The sequence below is a fragment of the Somniosus microcephalus genome, chromosome 3, assembly GCF_052327205.1.
Source record: "Somniosus microcephalus isolate GS21.2 chromosome 3, FLI_Smic_1.0, whole genome shotgun sequence".
Lineage (NCBI taxonomy): Eukaryota > Metazoa > Chordata > Chondrichthyes > Squaliformes > Somniosidae > Somniosus > Somniosus microcephalus.
Window position 1 is genome coordinate 371,976,785 of NC_140989.1, and position 18,705 is coordinate 371,995,489.

General features: G+C 52.7%; 1 protein-coding gene across 1 annotated transcript in view; it reads right to left on the minus strand.

The window, feature by feature from the left end:
- LOC147122437 (collagen alpha-1(XI) chain-like) overlaps positions 1–18,705 on the minus strand; it is a 745,903-nt gene that overhangs the window by 546,786 nt on the left and 180,412 nt on the right. The window contains exons 12-14 of the mRNA XM_085983595.1: positions 13,625–13,699; positions 7,346–7,429; positions 4,758–4,814 (exon numbers count right to left, since the gene is read on the minus strand). Coding sequence (XP_085839721.1) covers positions 4,758–4,814; positions 7,346–7,429; positions 13,625–13,699 — 216 coding nt within the window. The remainder of the gene's footprint in view (positions 1–4,757; positions 4,815–7,345; positions 7,430–13,624; positions 13,700–18,705) is intronic.

Below are 18,705 nucleotides of genomic sequence, written 5' to 3' on the forward strand. Positions count from 1 at the left end.
TTGGACGGGGAATTCCTGGTTTGATGATGATTGGACGAGGATTGAGTGGATTGACGGTGATTGGACGAGGATTGAGTGGATTGACGGTGATTGGACAAGGATTGAGTGGATTGACGGTGATTGGACAAGGATTGAGTGGATTGACGGTGATTGGACAAGGATTGAGTGGTTTGACGGTGATTGGACGAGGATTGAGTGGATTGATGGTGATTGGATGAGGATTGAGTGGATTGATGATGATTGGATGAGGATTGAGTGGTTTGACGGTGAGTTTATTTGTGATCTCTGTAAATCAACACTCAGATCAGCCCAAACGCTTTAGCTTTCCTTGGGTTGAAGGCAAGGTTCCTTTCAATGGTGGTGAATGGTTTTGTGGTGGATTGTGTCTCTGATTGCAATGGGATGAGGAGTTCGGCTACTTGTTGTAGGACTGATTGATTTGATCCATGTGTTTCCATTATTTCCAAGCCTTTCCTGCTAACTTGCAGGATATTGTGGAGTCAGCAATGTCTAGAATATATTTAGATTGCAATCTGCAATCAAAAGCCCTCAGGAGGACATAACAAACACTCGGCGCCTTTCGACCTTTTCCCATCCTTGGCTATGGACAGGAACTAGACTAAATATCAGGAGCAGCTGGAAAGGAATTGTCCCGAGTCAAGGAGTCCAGTCTGGTTAAAATAAAACTCACTTAGACTCGAGGAGGGAGGCTACTGTTTGGAGAGTCAGAGTCGAGTCTGAAACATACGATGGCTTAAAATAACCTTGGCCACAATTGGCAATTACTGTAATCTAGAGATCATCCCCACTGCCTGGCCAACATCGACAGGTAGACTTTAAAAGGGAGACTTGACCGACTTTATACATCAGCGATGCAAGTGAGTCTGGCTGTTTGAATCCTCTGGGGAACAGATGAGAGAAATTCCACATTTTAAGAAAATACCTTTGATTTTCCCCAAACCCAATTCAGTGGGCAGCACTCTCGCCTCTGAGTCAGAAAGTCGTGGGTTCGAGTCACACTCCAGAGACTTGAGCTCGTAATCCAGGATAACACTCCAAGGCAGTACTGAGGGAGTGCTGCACAGTCGGAGGGGCAATACTGAGGGAGTGCTACACTGTCGGAGGGGCAGTACTGAGGGAGTGCTGCACTGTCGGAGGGGCGGTACTGAGGGAGCGCTGCACTGTCGGAGGGGCAGTACTGAGGGAGTGCTGCACTGTCGGAGGGGCGGTACTGAGGGAGCGCAACACTGTCGGAGGGGCAGTACTGAGGGAGCGCTACACTGTCGGAGGGGCAGTACTGAGGGAGCGCTACACTGTCGGAGGGGCGGTACTGAGGGAGCGCTACACTGTCGGAGGGGCAGTACTGAGGGAGCGCTACACTGTCGGAGGGGCAGTACTGAGGGAGCGCTGCACTGTCGGAGGGGCAGTACTGAGGGAGCGCTACACTGTCGGAGGGGCAGTACTGAGGGAGCGCTGCACTGTCGGACGGGCAGTACTGAGGGAGCGCTGCACTGTCGGAGGGGCAGTACTGAGGGAGCGCTACACTGTCGGAGGGGCAGTACTGAGGGAGCGCTACACTGTCGGAGGGGCAGTACTGAGGGAGCGCTACACTGTCGGAGGGGCAGTACTGAGGGAGCACTACACTGTCGGAGGGGCAGTACTGAGGGAGCGCTGCACTGTTGGAGGGGCAGTACTGAGGGGGCGCTACACTGTCGGAGGGGCAGTACTGAGGGGGCGCTACACTGTCGGAGGGGCAGTACTGAGGGAGCGCTACACTGTCGGAGGGGCAGTACTGAGGGAGCGCTGCACTGTCGGAGGGGCAGTACTGAGGGAGCGCTACACTGTCGGAGGGGCAGTACTGAGGGAGCGGCACTGTCGGAGGGGCAGTACTGAGGGAGCGCTACACTGTCAGAGGGGCAGTACTGAGGGAGCGCTACACTGTCAGAGGGGCAGTACTGAGGGAGCGCTACATTGTCGGAGGGGCAGTACTGAGGGAGCGCTACACTGTCAGAGGGGCGGTACTGAGGGAGCGCTACACTGTCGGAGGGGCAGTACTGAGGGAGCGCTACACTGTTAGAGGGGCAGTACTGAGGGAGCGCTACACTGTCGGAGGGGCAGTACTGAGGGAGCGCTACACTGTCGGAGGGGCAGTACTGAGGGAGCGCTACACTGTCAGAGGGGCAGTACTGAGGGAGCGCTACACTGTCGGAGGGGCAGTACTGAGGGAGCGCTACACTGTCGGAGGGGCAGTACTGAGGGAGCGCTACACTGTCGGAGGGGCAGTACTGAGGGAGCGCTACACTGTTGGAGGGGCGGTACTGAGGGAGCACAGCACTGTCGGAGGGGCAGTACTGAGGGAGCGCTACACTGTCGGAGGGGCAGTACGGAGGGAGCGCTACACTGTTGGAGGGGCGGTACTGAGGGAGCGCTACACTGTCGGAGGGGCAGTACTGAGGGAGCGCTACACTGTCGGAGGGGCAGTACTGAGGGAGCGCTGCACTGTCGGAGGGGCGGTACTGAGGGAGCGCTACACTGTCGGAGGGGCGGTACTGAGGGAGCGCTACACTGTCGGAGGGGCGGTACTGAGGGAGCGCTACACTGTCGGAGGGGCGGTACTGAGGGAGCGCTACACTGTCGGAGGGGCAGTACTGAGGGAGTGCCGCACTGTTAGAGGGGCAGTACTGAGGGAGCGCTGCACTGTCGGAGGGGCAGTACTGAGGGAGCGCTGCACTGTTGGAGGGGCAGTACTGAGGGAGTGCTACACTGTTGGAGGGGCAGTACTGAGGGAGTGCTGCACTGTTAGAGGGGCAGTACTGAGGGAGCGCCGCACTGTCGGAGGGGCAGTACTGAGGGAGTGCTGCACTGTTGGAGGGGCAGTACTGAGGGAGTGCCGCACTGTTAGAGGGGCAGTACTGAGGGAGCGCTGCACTGTCGGAGGGGCAGTACTGAGGGAGCGCTACACTGTTGGAGGGGCAGTACTGAGGGAGTGCCGCACTGTTGGAGGGGCAGTACTGAGGGAGCGCTACACTGTCGGAGGGGCAGTACTGAGGGAGCGCTACACTGTTGGAGGGGCAGTACTGAGGGAGCGCTACACTGTTGGAGGGGCAGTACTGAGGGAGCGTTACACTATCGGAGGGGCAGTACTGAGGGAGCGCTGCACAGTCGGAGGGGCAGTACTGAGGAAGCGTTACACTGTTGGAGGGGCAGTACTGAGGGAGCGCTGCACTGTCAGAGGGTCAGTACTGAGGGAGCGCTACACTGTTGGAGGGGCAGTGCTGAGGGAGCGGCACTGTCGGAGGGACAGTACTGAGGGAGTGTCGCATTGTTGGAGGGGCAATACGGAGGGAGCGCTGCACTGTCGGAGGGGCAGTACGGAGGGAGCGCTACACTGTCGGAGGGGCGGTACTGAGGGAGCGCTACACTGTTGGAGGGGCAGTACTGAGGGAGCGCTGCACTGTTAGAGGGGCAGTACTGAGGGAGCGCTACACTGTTGGAGGGGCAGTACTGAGGGAGCGCTACACTGTCGGAGGGGCAGTACTGAGGGAGCGCTACACTGTTGGAGGGGCAGTACTGAGGGAGCGCTACACTGTTGGAGGGGCAGTGCTGAGGGAGCGGCACTGTCGGAGGGACAGTACTGAGGGAGTGTCGCATTGTTGGAGGGGCAATACGGAGGGAGCGCTGCACTGTCGGAGGGGCAGTACGGAGGGAGCGCTGCACAGTCGGAGGGGCAGTACTGAGGGAGCGCTACACTGTTGGAGGGGCAGTACTGAGGGAGCGCTGCACTGTCAGAGGGTCAGTACTGAGGGAGCGCTACACTGTTGGAGGGGCAGTGCTGAGGGAGCGGCACTGTCGGAGGGACAGTACTGAGGGAGTGTCGCATTGTTGGAGGGGCAATACGGAGGGAGCGCTGCACTGTCGGAGGGGCAGTACGGAGGGAGCGCTGCACAGTCGGAGCGGCAGTATTGAGGGAGCGCTGCACAGTCGGAGGGTCAGTATTGAGGGAGCGCTGCACTGTCGGAGGGTCAGTATTGAGGGAGCGCTGCACTGTTGGAGGGGCAGTACTGAGGGAGCGCTGCACTGTCGGAGGGGCAGTACGGAGGGAGCGCCGCACTGTCGGAGGGGCAGTACTGAGGGAGCGCTGCACTGTCGAAGGGACAGTACTGAGGGAGTGTCGCATTGTTGGAGGTGCCATCTTTCGGATGAGACTTTAAACCGAGGCCCCGTCTGCCCTCTGAGGTAGATGTGAAAGATGGCATGGCATTATTTTAAAGCAGGGGAATTCTCCCTGGTATACTGACCAATATTTACCCCTCAACAAACATCACCAAACAGATGATCTGGTCATTATCACATTGCTGGATGTGGGATCTTACTCTGCGCAATTTTGGCTGTTGCTTTTCCTACAGTACAACATTGAATTCACGTCAAAAGCAGCTAATTGAAGCGCTTTGGGACTTGCGGAGGTTGTGAAAAGCCCTTTATAAATGGGAGTTCTTACTTTAACCACCTATTGATGAAACTCTGTGGTTTCCTTCCTTACCTCTGCAAACTCTTCCAGCCGCACATCTCTTCCCAGTCCCGTCCCCACTCCACCTCCCATTTTATTTAGCCCTGTCAATGCCCCACATTCCCGACCGTAAACTCGTCCCAATTAGTTAACAGCATCCAGTCCCTGGTGCAGCAGGAGTGAGATTTAAACATAGGAAGAACACTTGGAAAGTGGGAAAGGGCAAAATCCAATCTAGTCAATAACTTACCACAGGACCCGATCTTCCAGTCAGACCCATTGGGCCAGAGGGACCTCGCATCGCAATCTAGAGAGAACAAAACAGTCAGAATTTATCTCAATGCAAATCCAAGGAAGCTTTGCTGCCTTGCACAGAATTTAAACGCAAGGGTCATATTAAAGGCAGGAGACTTGGTAACCAGAGGACACAGATTTTAATATCTGGCCAAAGAACCAGAGGGGAGATAACGAATTGTTGTGATCTGGAATGCGCTGCCTGAAAGGGCGGTGGAAGCAGATTCAATAGGAACTTTCAAATGGAATTGGAGAAAGACGCGAAGGGGAGATATTTGCAGGACTCTGGGGAAAGAGCAGGGGAATGGGAGTAATTGGAGAGCTCGTTCAAAGAGCCGGCACAGGCACGATGGGCCGAATGGCCTCCTTCTGTGCTGAGATTCTGTGAATCTATGATTTAGAAATTAAGTACAACAAAGTTTCTACACAGAGTGGTGAGAATGTGGAACTTACTGCAACAGGGAGTGGTTGAGGTGAATAGCGTAGATACATTTAAGGGAAAGCTGGATAAACACATGAGGGAGAAGGGAATAGAAGGATATGCTGATGGGGTGAGGTGAAGACGGGTGGGAGGAGGCTGGTGTGGAGCAGAAACAGCGGCACGGAGCAGTGGGGCCGAATGGCCTGTTCCTGTGTTGTACATTCTGTATAATTCTTCAGGATGAGGGAATTCAGTTATGTGGAGAGACTGGAGAAGCTGGAATTGTTCTCCTTAGTGCAGAGAAGGTAAAGGGATTCAAGTTCCACTCCAGAGACAAGGGCCCATAATCCAGGCTGAAACTTCGGGTTCAGTACTGAGGGAGCGCTGCACTGTAGGAGGGTCAGTACTGAGGGAGCGCTGCACTGTAGGAGGGTCAGTACTGAGGGAGCACTGTACTGTCGGAGGGGCAGTACTGAGGGAGCACTGCACTGTCGGAGGGGCAGTACTGAGGGAGCGCTGCACTGTAGGAGGGTCAGTACTGAGGGAGCGCTGCACTGTCAGAGGGGCAGTACTGAGGGAGCACTGCACTGTCGGAGGGGCAGTACAGGGCGCGCTGCACTGTCGGAAGTTCAGTACTGAGGGAGCACTGCACTGTCGGAGGGGCAGTACTGAGGGAGCACTGCACTGTCGGAAGTTCAGTACTGAGGGAGCGCTGCACTGTCGGAGGGGCAGTACTGAGGGAGCGCTGCACTGTCTGAGGGGCAGTACTGAGGGAGCGCTGCACTGTCGAAAGGTCAGTACTGAGGGAGCACTGCACTGTCGGAGGGGCAGTACTGAGGGAGCACTGCACTGTCGGAGGGGCAGTACTGAGGGAGTGCTGTATTTTCAGGGGGGCATTACTGAGGGAGTGCTGCACTGTCGGAGGGGCAGTACTGAGGGAGCGCTGCACTGTCGAAGGGGCAGTACTGAGGGAGGGCTGCATTGTCGGTGGGACAGTACTGACCAAACTGACCGCTCACTCCCAAACTGACCCCTCACTCCCAAACTGACCCCTCACTCCCAAACTGACCCCTCACTCCCAAACTGACCCCTCACTCCCAAACTCACCGCTCACTCCCAAACTGACCCCTCACTCCCAAACTGACCCCAGACTGACCCGTCACTCTCAAACTGACCTCACTCGCAAACTGACCCCTCGCTCCCAAGCTGACCCCTCGCTCCCAAACTGACCCCTCGCTCCCAAACTGACTCCCAATCTGACCCCTCACTACCAAACGGACCTCACTCCCAAACTGACCGCAAACTGACCGCTCACTCCCAAAGCTGACCCCTCGCTCCCAATCTGACCCCTCCCTGACCCCCTCGCTCCCCACCTGACCCCCTCGCTCCCCACCTGACCCCCTCGCTCCCCACCTGACCCCCTCGCTCCCCACCTGACCCCCTCGCTCCCCACCTGACCCCCTCGCTCCCCACCTGACCCCCTCGCTCACCACCTGACCCCCTCGCTCCCCACCTGACCCCCTCCCTCCCAAACTGACCCCTCCCTCCCAAACTGAACGCTCGCTCCCCAACTGACCCCTCCCTCCCAAACTGACCCCTCCCTCCCAAACTGACCCCTCCCTCCCAAACTGACCCCTCCCTCCCAAACTGAACGCTCGCTCCCAAACTGACCGCTCGCTCCCAAACTGACCCCTCACTCCCAAACTGACCTTAGCTAAATGAATGGTCTCAATCTTAGTAACAAAGAAGTCCACGAGCTCCTCATACTTGTTGTTGGAGGGGAGGGTGGAGGAGCCGGGGGAGGGGGGGTTTAAGAAGATGATTTGTGGTGAAGAGAAGCCGGGGATTATCGTTACATTCCAGGATGATCCTGGAACAGTGAAGGGTTTGGGCCGAGGAGAGCAGGAGCTGATCGTGCTTTATGTGGTCCAGCCAGATCTGGCGATGAATGGCTAAACCAGTTATCTGCCGTAAATATTCAAGTCTGCGTCCCTTGGACTTAAGGAGGCAGAAAAAGAGGCTGTACCAGGAGGAATGAACAGGGCGAGAGACAGTCATGGTTTTAATGGGGACTAGGGCATCGAAGGTGGGGGTGAGGGAGTGACAAAGGAAGATTTCCTTACCCTGGCCTGCTGTAGGATGGCCTGAGCCTGTGCTTCCTGAGCTGATATCACAGGACCCTTCTCACCACTTGATCCATATCGGAACTGCCAACATCAAAAGCAAAAAAAACATGTTAAACAAAATACCAGTGTCTGATTTAACCACAATTAGAAACACAAGCCGAGAATTTGCTGTGGACAAACATGATCTATTGGGGAGGCACTAATCATCGCCCATCGGCCAATGACCATCGCCCATCGGCCAATGACCATCGCCCATCAGCCATTATCCATTAACTATTGCACATTACCCATCGCCCATTGCACACTTAAAATAAATGGTTTAACACGTTAAAACAAGGGACAGAAAAACAACTTAGTCACAGGATAGAGAGAAACTATTTCCTTTGGTGGGGGACACAGAACAAGGGGGAATATCCTTAAGATTGGAGCTCGGCTGTTCAGGACTAAAATCAGGAATCACTTTTTTCCAAATAAGGATTGTGGAAATCTGGAACTCTCCCCCGCAACCCGCCCCCGCCACCCGCCCCAAACACTGTGGGTGCTGGGGGTCAATTGGAGCTTTCAAGACTGAGCTCGATAGATTTGTGTTGGGTAAGGGTATCGAGGGATATGGAGCAAAGGCGAGTTTATGGAGTTAGGTCGCAGATCAGCCTCGATCTCATTGAATGGCGGAACAGGCTCGAGGGGCTGAATGGCCTCCTCCTGTTCCTATCATTGGAATGCATTTTAGGGTCAATTCACCGATTCCACACATCCAGCCAGAGTCTATGTTCAAAGGGAGCGCAGGAGAATCAGGGCTGCCCCCTGCTGGGGGCGCAGAATCAATGCATTCAGTCCTCAGGATCTCTGCATCTCTGAAGCCAGACACCAACAATAGAGCTGGGATCCGACCAGCCATCCTCTAAATCTTCAATATTTCTTCTAATGATTGACGAGCATTATTAATAATCTCCTTTCATTTCTACTTGAGGTCCATGAGTCAATCACAATGTTCTGTAATTCAGTCCACACAAACCACTCTGCCAATCGCTGCGATTCCAAACTGTTATGTCACGTGACTTCTAACCTGTTGTGACCCTGGTTTGGGCCGCCTCCAACACTTTAAGCTGTCTGCACTCAACACAAACCCTCCCTGATTCTCGAGGAGCTCGTCACGGTCAATCGAAGAAAGGCTGGTCATAAGATCAGCAGCAAGTGACTCCAACAATCAGAGAATCTCACAGCACAGGAGGAGGCCATTCGGCCCATCGTGCCTGTGCCGGCTCTTTGAAAGAGCTCTCCAATTAGTCCCACTCCCTGCTCTTTCCCCACAGCCCTGCAAACCTTTCCTCTTCAAGTATTTCTCCAATTTCCTATTGAATCTGCTTCCACCGCCCTTTCAGGCAGCGCATTCCAGATCACAACAACTCACTGTAAAAACATTCTCATCTCCCCTCTGGTTCTTTTGCCAATTCCCTTCACTCTGTGTCCTCTGGTTACCGACCCTCCTGCCACTGGAAACAGTTTCTCCCTATTTACTCGATCAAAGCCCTTCATGATTGAATGGAATTTGTGATGAATCAATATATAAATGATCAGCCCTGGGAGTTTTACTGCAGTCTTTTCATTTGGAATCCAACAGCGGCAGTGCTGATTTGACTTTCTGGACTTCTAATATTCCAGTGTTGGGATAAAATTACACCTGTGTCATAGGATCAATAGGAGGTTCAGCAAAACACTAGTGAATGTGCGGAGCGTCAAAGAGTGACGGCTGCCAGCAGGATTATACACACATGGGCTTAAAGCAGTGGGGGCTGAATGGTCTCCTTCTATGCTGCGTGTCTGAGCTCCATGGGGATACGCCCAGTTCTGAAAGAATGCCGTGCTGTCCCGCTTTCCGATTGCACGCACCTTCCTATGAAGGGTGCAGAGGAGATTTACTAGAATGGTGCCGGGGATGAGGGACTTCAGTTATGTGGAGAGACTGGAGAAGCTGGGATTGTTCTCCTTAGAGCAGAGAAGGTTAAGGGGAGATTTAATAGAGGTGTTCAAAATCATGAAGGGTTTTCATCGAGTAAATAAGGAGAAACTGTTCCCAATGCAGGAGGGTCGGTAACCAGAGGACACAGAGTGAAGGGAATTGGCAAAAGAACCAGAGGGAGATGAGAATATACTTCATGCAACAAGTAGTCAGCCTTGACATTCTTCCCAAAGTGCGGAGCCCAGAATCGAACACAATACTCCAGCTGGGACCTAATCAGAGTTTTATAAAGTTTTAGCTTAACTTTCATAATATTGTTCTTTATTTCTTAAATGCTGAGAAGCGAGGAACTGTGGCGGAGCAAAGAGATTTACAGAAATCACTGAACACTAGTGGACGGGTATAAAACATTGCAAGGGCGAATGGAATGTTGGCCTTTCTCTGGAGGGCCGGAATATAAAGGGGAGGAAGTGATGTTACAGTTCATATAAAGCTCTGGTCAGACCCCATCTGGACACTGCGCTCAGTTCTGGGCATCACACCTTTTTAAAATTCGTTTATGGGATGTGGGCGTCGCTGGCAAAGCCGGCATTTATTGCCCATCATAATTGCCCTTGAGAAGGTGGTGGTGAGCCGCTTTCTTGAACCGCTGCAGTCCGTGTGGTGAAGGTGCTCCCACAGTGCCGTTAGAGAGGGAGTTCCAGGATTTTGACCCAGCGACGATGAACGAACGGCCGATATATTTCCAAGTCAGGATGGTGTGTGACTTGGAGGGGAACTTGGAGGTGGTGGTGTTCCCATGCGCCTGCTGCCCTTGTCCTTCTAGCTGGAAGAGGTCGCGGGTTTGGGAGGTGCTGCCGAAGAAGCCTTGGTGAGTTGCTGCAGTGCATCTTGTAGATGGTACACACTGCAGCCACGGTACGCCGGTGGTGGAGGGAGTGAATGTTTAAGGTGGTGGATGGGGTGCCAATCAAGCAGGTTGCTTTGTCCTGGATGATGTCGAGCTTCTTGACTGTTGTTGGAGCTGCACTCATCCAGGCAAGTGGAGAGTATTCCATCACACTCCTGACTTGTGCCTTGTAGATGGTGGAAAGGCTTTGGGGATACAGGAGGTGAGACACTCGCCACAGAATACCCAGCCTCTGACCTGCTCTTGTTGCCACAGTATTTATGTGGCTGGTCCAGTTAAGTTTCTGGTCAATGGTGACCTCCAGGATGATGATAGTGGGGGATTCGGTGATGGGAATGCCGTTGAATGTCATGGGGCGGTGGTTAGACTCTCGCTTGTTGGAGATAGTCATTGCCTGGCACTTCTGTGGTGCAAATGTTACCTGCCACTTATCAGCCCAAGCCTGAACGTCGTCCAGGGCTTGTTGCAAGCGGGCATGGACTGCTTCATTATCTGTGGAGTTGCGAATGGAACTGAACACTGTGCAGTTATCAGCAAACATCCCTGTTTCTGACCTTATGTTGGAGGGAGGGTCATTGATGAAGCAGCTGAAGATGGTTGGGCTTAGGACACTGCCCTGAGGAATTCCTGCAGCGATGTCCTGGGGCTGTGATGATTGACCTTCAACCACCACAACCATCTTCCTTTGTGCTGGGTATGACTCCAGTCAGTGGAGAGTTTTCCCCCCGATTCCCATTGACGTCAGTTTTACTAGGGCTCCTTGATGCCACACTCGGTCAAATGTTGCCTTGATGTCACGGGCAGTCACTCTCACCTCACCTCTGGAATTCAGCTCCTTTGTCCATGTTTGGACCGAGGCTGTAATGAGGTCGGGGGCCGAGTGGTCTTGGTGGAGTGGTCCTGTCGCAGGCCCAGACTGGCAGCTATGTCCTTCAGGACTCAGCCAGCTCGGTAAGTAGTGGTATATTGGCCTTGGAGGGGGGGGGCAGCGCAGATTCACCAGAATGATACCGGGGCTAAAACGGTTAAATAAAAGAGCAGCAGGTGCATGGGAACATCACCACCTCCAAGTTCCCCTCCAAGTCGCACACCATTCTGACTTGGAAGTATATCACCGATCCTTCATCGTCGCTGGGTCAAAATCCTGGAACTCCCTCCCTACCAGCACTGTGGGAGCACCTTCACCACACGGACTGCAGCGGTTCAAGGCGGCGGCTCGCCACCACCTTCTCGAGGGCAATTAGGGATGGGCAATAAATGCCGGTCTTGCCAGCGACGTCCACATCCCATAAATAAATTTTTAAAAATATATATTACGAGGCCAGGCTGCACAGACTAGGCTTGTATTCCCCCGAGTCAAAGGGTGATCTAATTGAAGTGTTTAAGATGATTAAAGGAGTTGATCGGGTCGATAGAGAGAAACTATTTCCTCTGGTGGGGGGAGTCCAGAACAAGGGGGCAGAACCTTAAAATTAGAGCCAGGCCGTTCAGGGGTGATGTCAGGAAGCACTTCTTCACACAAAGGGCGGTGGGAATCTGGAACTCTCTCCCCCAGAGAGCTGCTGAGGCTGGGGGTCAATTGGAAATTTCAGAACTGAGATTGATGGATTTTTGTTGGGTAAGGGCATTAAGGGATGTGGAGCAAAGGCGGGTAAATGGGGTTAAGATACAGATCAGCCATGATCTTATTGAATGGTGGAACAGGCTCGAGGGGCTGAATGGCCTCCTCCTGTTCCTGCGAATGGTGGAACAGGCTCGAGGGGCTGAATGGCCTCCTCCTGTTCCTGCGAACGGTGGAACAGGCTCGAGGGGCTGAATGGCCTCCTCCTGTTCCTATGAATGGTGGAACAGGCTCGAGGGGCTGAATGGCCTCCTCCTGTTCCTATGAAAGGTGGAACAGGCTCGAGGGGCTGAATGGCCTCCTCCTGTTCCTGCAAATGGTGGAACAGGCTCGAGGGGCTGAATGGCCTCCCATGTCCTCTATGCCTCTGTTTATGAAGCCAAGGATCCCGTATGCTTTTTTTTTTAAACAGCTTTATCCACCTTCAAAGATTTGTGTCGGAAGTAGTTTAGACCTGTTTAGGTATAACTACCAGTTCAACAAGTTAAATTCCAGAGGCCCATTGACAATTACCGACAACACATCCTGCAAAATGTTATAACTTTGCCTGATGGGAGGTGAAATGTTCCCTCATGGAGGACGATTAAAGGAACAATCTGCCGAAAGTCTGGTGTTATCTTTGTAACGTGCATGGCCTGGGCTTTCCTGGTGCTCACATAGTTTGCAGTTTTGCTAAAGGCCCATAATATGAAACAGATGAGCTGTTGGATTGTGTGACTGTAAGATGCACAGTGAGATCACATTCCTCCTCCGCCTTCAGTCTGCACACTACACAGATCAAGATGTTTTGATATCGATAATGTGCACAGAGGTAGCATTGTGGTAATATTACAGGACTAGTAATCCACAGTTCAAATCCCACCACGGCAGCCGGGGAATTTAAATTCAATTCATTAAATAAATCTGGAATAAAAAGCTAGTGTCAGTAATGGTGACAATGAAACTCCTGGATTGTCGTAAAAACCCATCGGGTTCACTAATGTCCTTCAGGGAAGGAAATCTGCCATCCTTACCCGGTCTGGCCGATATATGACATCAAACCCACAGCAATGTGTTGACTCTTAACTGCCCTCTGAAATGGCAGCTCACCCCCACCTTCTCAGGGCAACTGGGGATGGGCAATAAATGCCGGCCTTGCCAGCGACACCCACATCCCATAAAGGAATAAAAAAAATTTAAACTGCCTCAAGGGGCTGAATGGCCTCCTCCTGTTCCTGCAAATGGTGGAACAGGCTCGAGGGGCTGAATGGCCTCCTCCTGTTCCTGCAAATGGTGGAACAGGCTCGAGGGGCTGAATGGCCACCTCTTATTTCGATAAATGGTGGAATAGGCTCGAGGGGCTGAATGGCCTCCTCCTGCTCCTGCGAATGGTGGAACAGGCTCGAGGGGCTAAATGGCCTCCTCCTGCTCCTGTGATAGCAAGTTTAAAAATAACATGGCGTAAACCTGATTAAAAAACTCTGTGTGTTGATGAAGTGTTTGAAAAGTCACTGTGCAGCAGGAAGGAGAGGTACCTGTAGCTCACAAGTAACTTTCAAAAGGGAATTGGAGAAATACTTGATCGGAAAGGAAAGATTTGCAAGGCTGTGGGGAAAGAGCAGGGAGTGGGACTAATTGGAGAGCTCTTTCAAAGAGCCGGCACAGGCACAATGGGCCGAATGGCCTCCTTCTGTGCTGTCTGATTCGATCATTCCAGCTTATTTTTATAGTTCCACACGACAGGATATCCAACATTCAGTAAGGAACGGCTGGGGGCTACACAGGAGGAGAGAGGGGAAAACTTACCGGTAACATTAACATGGTACCTGGAGGGCCAGGTAATCCATCTGCCCCAGGAAGACCCGCCCGTCCGATGGGACCCTGTAAGAGAAAGAGAATCGTGTCAATACATTCATCGTGTGCGACTGGTGAAGCGAGAGTGATGCCTGAGTGTGGGGGGAGGGAGAGTCTGGGAGCAGCAGAGAATCACACCCTCAGGGTTCCGTCTACATATCTCCAACATTCCTGCAATCCTTTAAAAAATAAGAATTCACCGTTGGCTGGCCCCGGGAGCTAGCTCTCCATCAAGTGAGGTTTTTCATACTCAATCAAGCAGCCTATTCACAAGAGCAACGTATCCCTCCAGTCTCCATCTCACAGAACGTGGCCTCATCTTCAGAGCTCAATGACTTATGGAAAAGACTTGCATTTCTGCACCACCTTTCACCTTTCACCTTCTCGGGAAGTCCCAAAGCACTTCATAGCCAATGAATGACTTTTGAAGTGGAGTCACTGTTGTAATGTGGGAAACGCAGCAGCCAATTTGCACACAGCAAGCTCCCACAAACAGCAATGTGATAATGACTGGATCATCTGTTTTAGTGATGTTGATTGAGGGATAAATATTGTCCCAGGACACCGGGGAGAACTTCCCCCTGCTCTTCATCGAACTAGTGCCATGGATTCATTTATGTCCACCTAACAGGTCAGGCAAGGATTAAGATTAACGAGTCATCTGAAAGATGACAACTCTGACAGTACTGAGGGAGCACTGTACTGTCGGAGGGGCAGTACTGAGGGAGCGCTGCACTGTCGGAGGGGCAGTACTGAGGGAGCGCTGTACTGTCGGCGGGGCAGTACTGAGGGAGCGCTGCACTGTCGGAGGGGCAGTACTGAGGGAGTGCTGCACTGTCGGAGGGGCAGTACTGAGGGAGCGCTGCACTGTCGGAGAGGCAGTACTGAGGGATCGCTGCACTGTCAGAGGGGCAGTACTGAGGGAGCGCTGCACTGTTGGAGAGGCAGTACTGAGGGAGTGCTGCACTGTTGGAGGGGCAGTACTGAGGGAGTGCTACACTGTCGGAGGAGCAGTACTGAGGAGCTGTTAAACCGAGGCCCCGTCTGCTCTCTCAGATGGATGTAAAAGATCCCACCGGCACTATTTTGAAGAAGAGCAGGGAGTTCTCCCCGGTGTCCTGGCCAATATGTGGGAGCTTGCTGTGCACAAATTAGCTGTCGTGTTTCTTACATTACAGCAGTGACTCCACTTCAAAAGTAGTTCATTGGCTGTAAAGTGCTTTGGGATGTCCCACGCTGGTGAAAGGCGCTGGGGAAATGGAGCTCTCTCTTTGATTTAATGGAGTGCAGAATCCTTCCTTTTCAGCCCCTGAGGTTTTGTTTCGAACATCTGCAAGGCGTTTCTCCTGATAGAAATGTCATGTAAAGAAACATTTATTATTGGCGACTCAGCATCTGTTGCACGAATTGACTTCAGCCCAGCTGCCTGTTTTGGGGCCAGTTGTCCACAGTTTGTCAGTAATAAGGTGTGTAGCAGGGAGCCTGAGGGCTGATATATTCATATTGTTTCAATCTCCTTAACTCCTGCTGATGTCAAGCTTCAGTTACTGACGACTCGGTGTTCTAAGTTAAGGTTGATTCACTAATGAGGCAATGATCCTGTCCAAACCTGGAGGGTCACAGAGTTCGACCAGGGGCAGCCATCGATCAGCAGGTCGGCCACCAAATATGACCAACAGGCCTGGGATTTGTGGGCCCGGATTCTGTATGTGTCCAACATGAAGTAGTTTGGGTTTAGGGGGTTTCACTTCCTCTGGCAATGCACTCGCTAACTTTCTAGTTAATACCAACAATTACTTGCATTAAAAAAGATTCTTTAATGTCGGAAAATGTCCCAAGGTGCTTCACAAAGACTGAAGGAGAATGTGGCACCGAGACACGGGAGGAGATATTAGGACAGGTGACCTAAAGCTTGGTCAAAGAGCGAGGTTTTAAGGAGCGTCTTAAAGGAGGAAAGAGAGGCGGAGAGGTTTAGGGAGAGAAGATTTAGAGCTTGGGACCCAGGCAGCTGAAGGCACGGCCACCAATGGCAGAGCAATGGAAATTAGGGATGGACAGGAGGGCAGAATTGGAGGAACGCAGAGATCTCAGAGGGTTGTAGGGCTGGAGGAGGTTACAGAGATAGGGAGGGGTGAGGCCGTGGAGAGATTTGAAGATAAGAATTTCAAAATCGAGAAGTTGCCTGACCAGGAGCCAGTGTAGGTCAGTGAAGAAAGGGAGGTTTCTAATTAATTGGGTTAATTAGGTGCTTGCAGGAGTGACCTTGGGTCAGTGGGATTATTCCTGCCTCTGAGTCTAAAGGTTATGGTGTCTCAGCCCCAGTCCAGACACTCCCCAGCGCACAGACAGGCGAGGAACCCACATGCACTGCTCCTCGAAAACTGCGTCTAATCAGCACCTGAGTGCAAACCCAGCAGGCGTCTGTTTGAGCCTCCAGGCAAGTTCAAATTATGGTAATCAGCAATTAGGACCAAAATTGCACGCTAAAACCAGACTTTCAAACAGGCCTGTCTCATTAGCACAGCACTCATTGAGTGCCTGTGTTCACCCATTGGCCAACATAACCCCCTTTCTCATTATTTACTCTATCCTCAATGTTCCTCATCAAACACGATTTTGAACATCTCTATTAAATCTCCCCCTAACCTTCTCTGCTCTAAGGAGAACAATCCCAGCTTCTCCAGTCTCTCCACATAACTGAAGTCCCTCATCCCTGGCACCATTCTAGTAAATCTCCTCTGCACCCTCTCCAAGGCCCTGACACCCTTCCTAAAGTGTGGTGCCCAGAGTTGGAGCTGGGGCCGAACCACTGATTTATAAATCCATTCGACAGAGACAGGAAAGAGGAAATTGCTGCTGAAAGGATCTTTGTGAGAACAAGCTGTCGAGTGTTCATTCCGAGGGACGGAGTCCCGCTCAGGAGTTCCATTAGGATTCAGAATACGGATTAATCATTGGCCGCTGAGCAGGTTCAGCTGTGTGCAATGTTCCTCATCAAACATGACTGGTGTGTCTGAACCAAACTAACACCCACCTATAGCTGCGAAACCGGACTCGGCTAACTGACTCCTCCCGCCCTCAAATTCAACGTAAAATAGAAAGGGGAGGGTGTCAGCCGCGGCTCAGTGGCAGCTCTCTCGCAACTGTCAAAAGGTCGTAGGTTCGAGTCCCACTCCAGAGACTCCAGCCCATAATCCAGGCTGACATTCCCAGTGCTGTACTGAGGGAGTTCCACACTGTCGGAGGGGCACTGCTGAGGGAGTGTAGTACTGTCGGAGGGGCAGTACTGAGGGAGTGCTGCACTGTCGGAGGGGCAGTGCTGAGGGAGTGTAGTACTGTCGGAGGGGCAGTACTGAGGGAGTACTGCACTGTCGGAGGGGCATTACTGAGGGAGCGCTGAACTGTCGGAGGGGCAGTACTGAGGGAGCGCTGCACTGTCGGAGGGGCAGTACTGAGGGAGCGCTGCACTGTTGGAGGGGCAGTACTGAGGGAGCGCTGCACTGTCGGAGGGGCAGTACTGAGGGAGTACTGCACTGTCGGCGAGGCAGTGCTGAGGGAGCGCTGCATTGTCGGAGGGGCATTACTGAGGGAGCGCTGAACTGTCGGAGAGGCAGTACTGAGGGAGCGCTGCACTGTCGGCGAGGCAGTACTGAGGGAGCGCTGCACTGTCGGAGGGGCAGTACTGAGGGAGCGCTGCACTGTCGGAGGGTTAGTACTGAGGGATAGCTGCACTGTCAGAGGGGCAGTACTGAGGGAGTGCTGCACTGTCGGAGGGGCAGTACTGAGGGAGTGCTGCACTGTCGGAGGGGCAGTACTGAGGGAGCACTGCACTGTCGGAGGGGCAGTACTGAGGGAGTGCTGCACTGTCGGAGGGGCAGTACTGAGGGAGCGCCGCACTGTCGGAGGGGCAGTACTGAGGGAGTGCTGCACTGTCGGAGGGGCAGTACTGAGGGATAGCTGCACTGTCGGAGGGGCAGTACTGAGGGAGCGCTGCACTGTCGGAGGGGCAGTACTGAGGGAGTGCTGCACTGTCGGAGGGGCAGTACTGAGGGATAGCTGCACTGTCGGAGAGGCAGTACTGAGGGAGCGCTGCACTGTCGGAGGTGCCGTTTTTCGACTGAGACGTGTAACCGAGGCCCCGTCTGCTCTCTATCAGTTGGACGTATAAAATCCCACGGCCACTATTTTGAAGAAGAGCTGGGGGAGTTCTCCCCGGTGTCCTGGGGCAAATATTTATCCCTCAATCAACATCACTAAAACAGATGATCTGGTCATTATCACATTGCTGTTTGTGGGAGCTTGCTGTGCGCAGATTTGCTGCTGCGTTTCCCACATTACAACAGTGACTACACATCAAAAAGTACTTCATTGGCTGTGAAGCGCTTTGGACGTCCTGAGACTGTGAAAGTCGCTATCGAAATGCAAGTCTCTCTTTCTTAATCAATTGTTTTTTGTTCAAGTGGAACCCAGTGTTCTTTGCAGATGTTTGGAGACAATTGTAAGTAACTGAGAAAAATACACACAATTTAAAAAAAAATAGAAACGGTATTTTTCGGGGGGTTGGCTGTGCATCGCTGCGACACAATGGTGTATAGTGAGCGTGGGTGAACTGGGACAACAGGCTGGGTGTTGTGCAGGAGGAATCTGCCATTCCTGGCTCGTGTTGACTTTCTGGGTTTCGTGTGAAAGGAAAGCAAATAGTCGCGGAGAACCATGAAATTCTGGGAGCTGTGACTGGCTGAAATGGCTTCTGCAGAGCTGCGGAGTTGTGCCAGAGGAAAGTTTCTCACTTTGCATTTTAATAACCTTCCAACATCTGGTTTGTGTGAGACTGGTATGGGAAGGTATGTCAAAGAATTCCTTCTCTCTCTCTCTCCCTCAATCCACTGTTCACTGATCCTCTGGGGAAAGTCCAGTAATTCCCTCCAGGCGAGCTGCCTCGCTCCTTCCTCTGTCAAAGCCTCTCCGACTCTCGGTGCAAAGGCAGCTCGCTCACAATTCACAGAACGCCACGCTGCTCCCTCCACATCGCC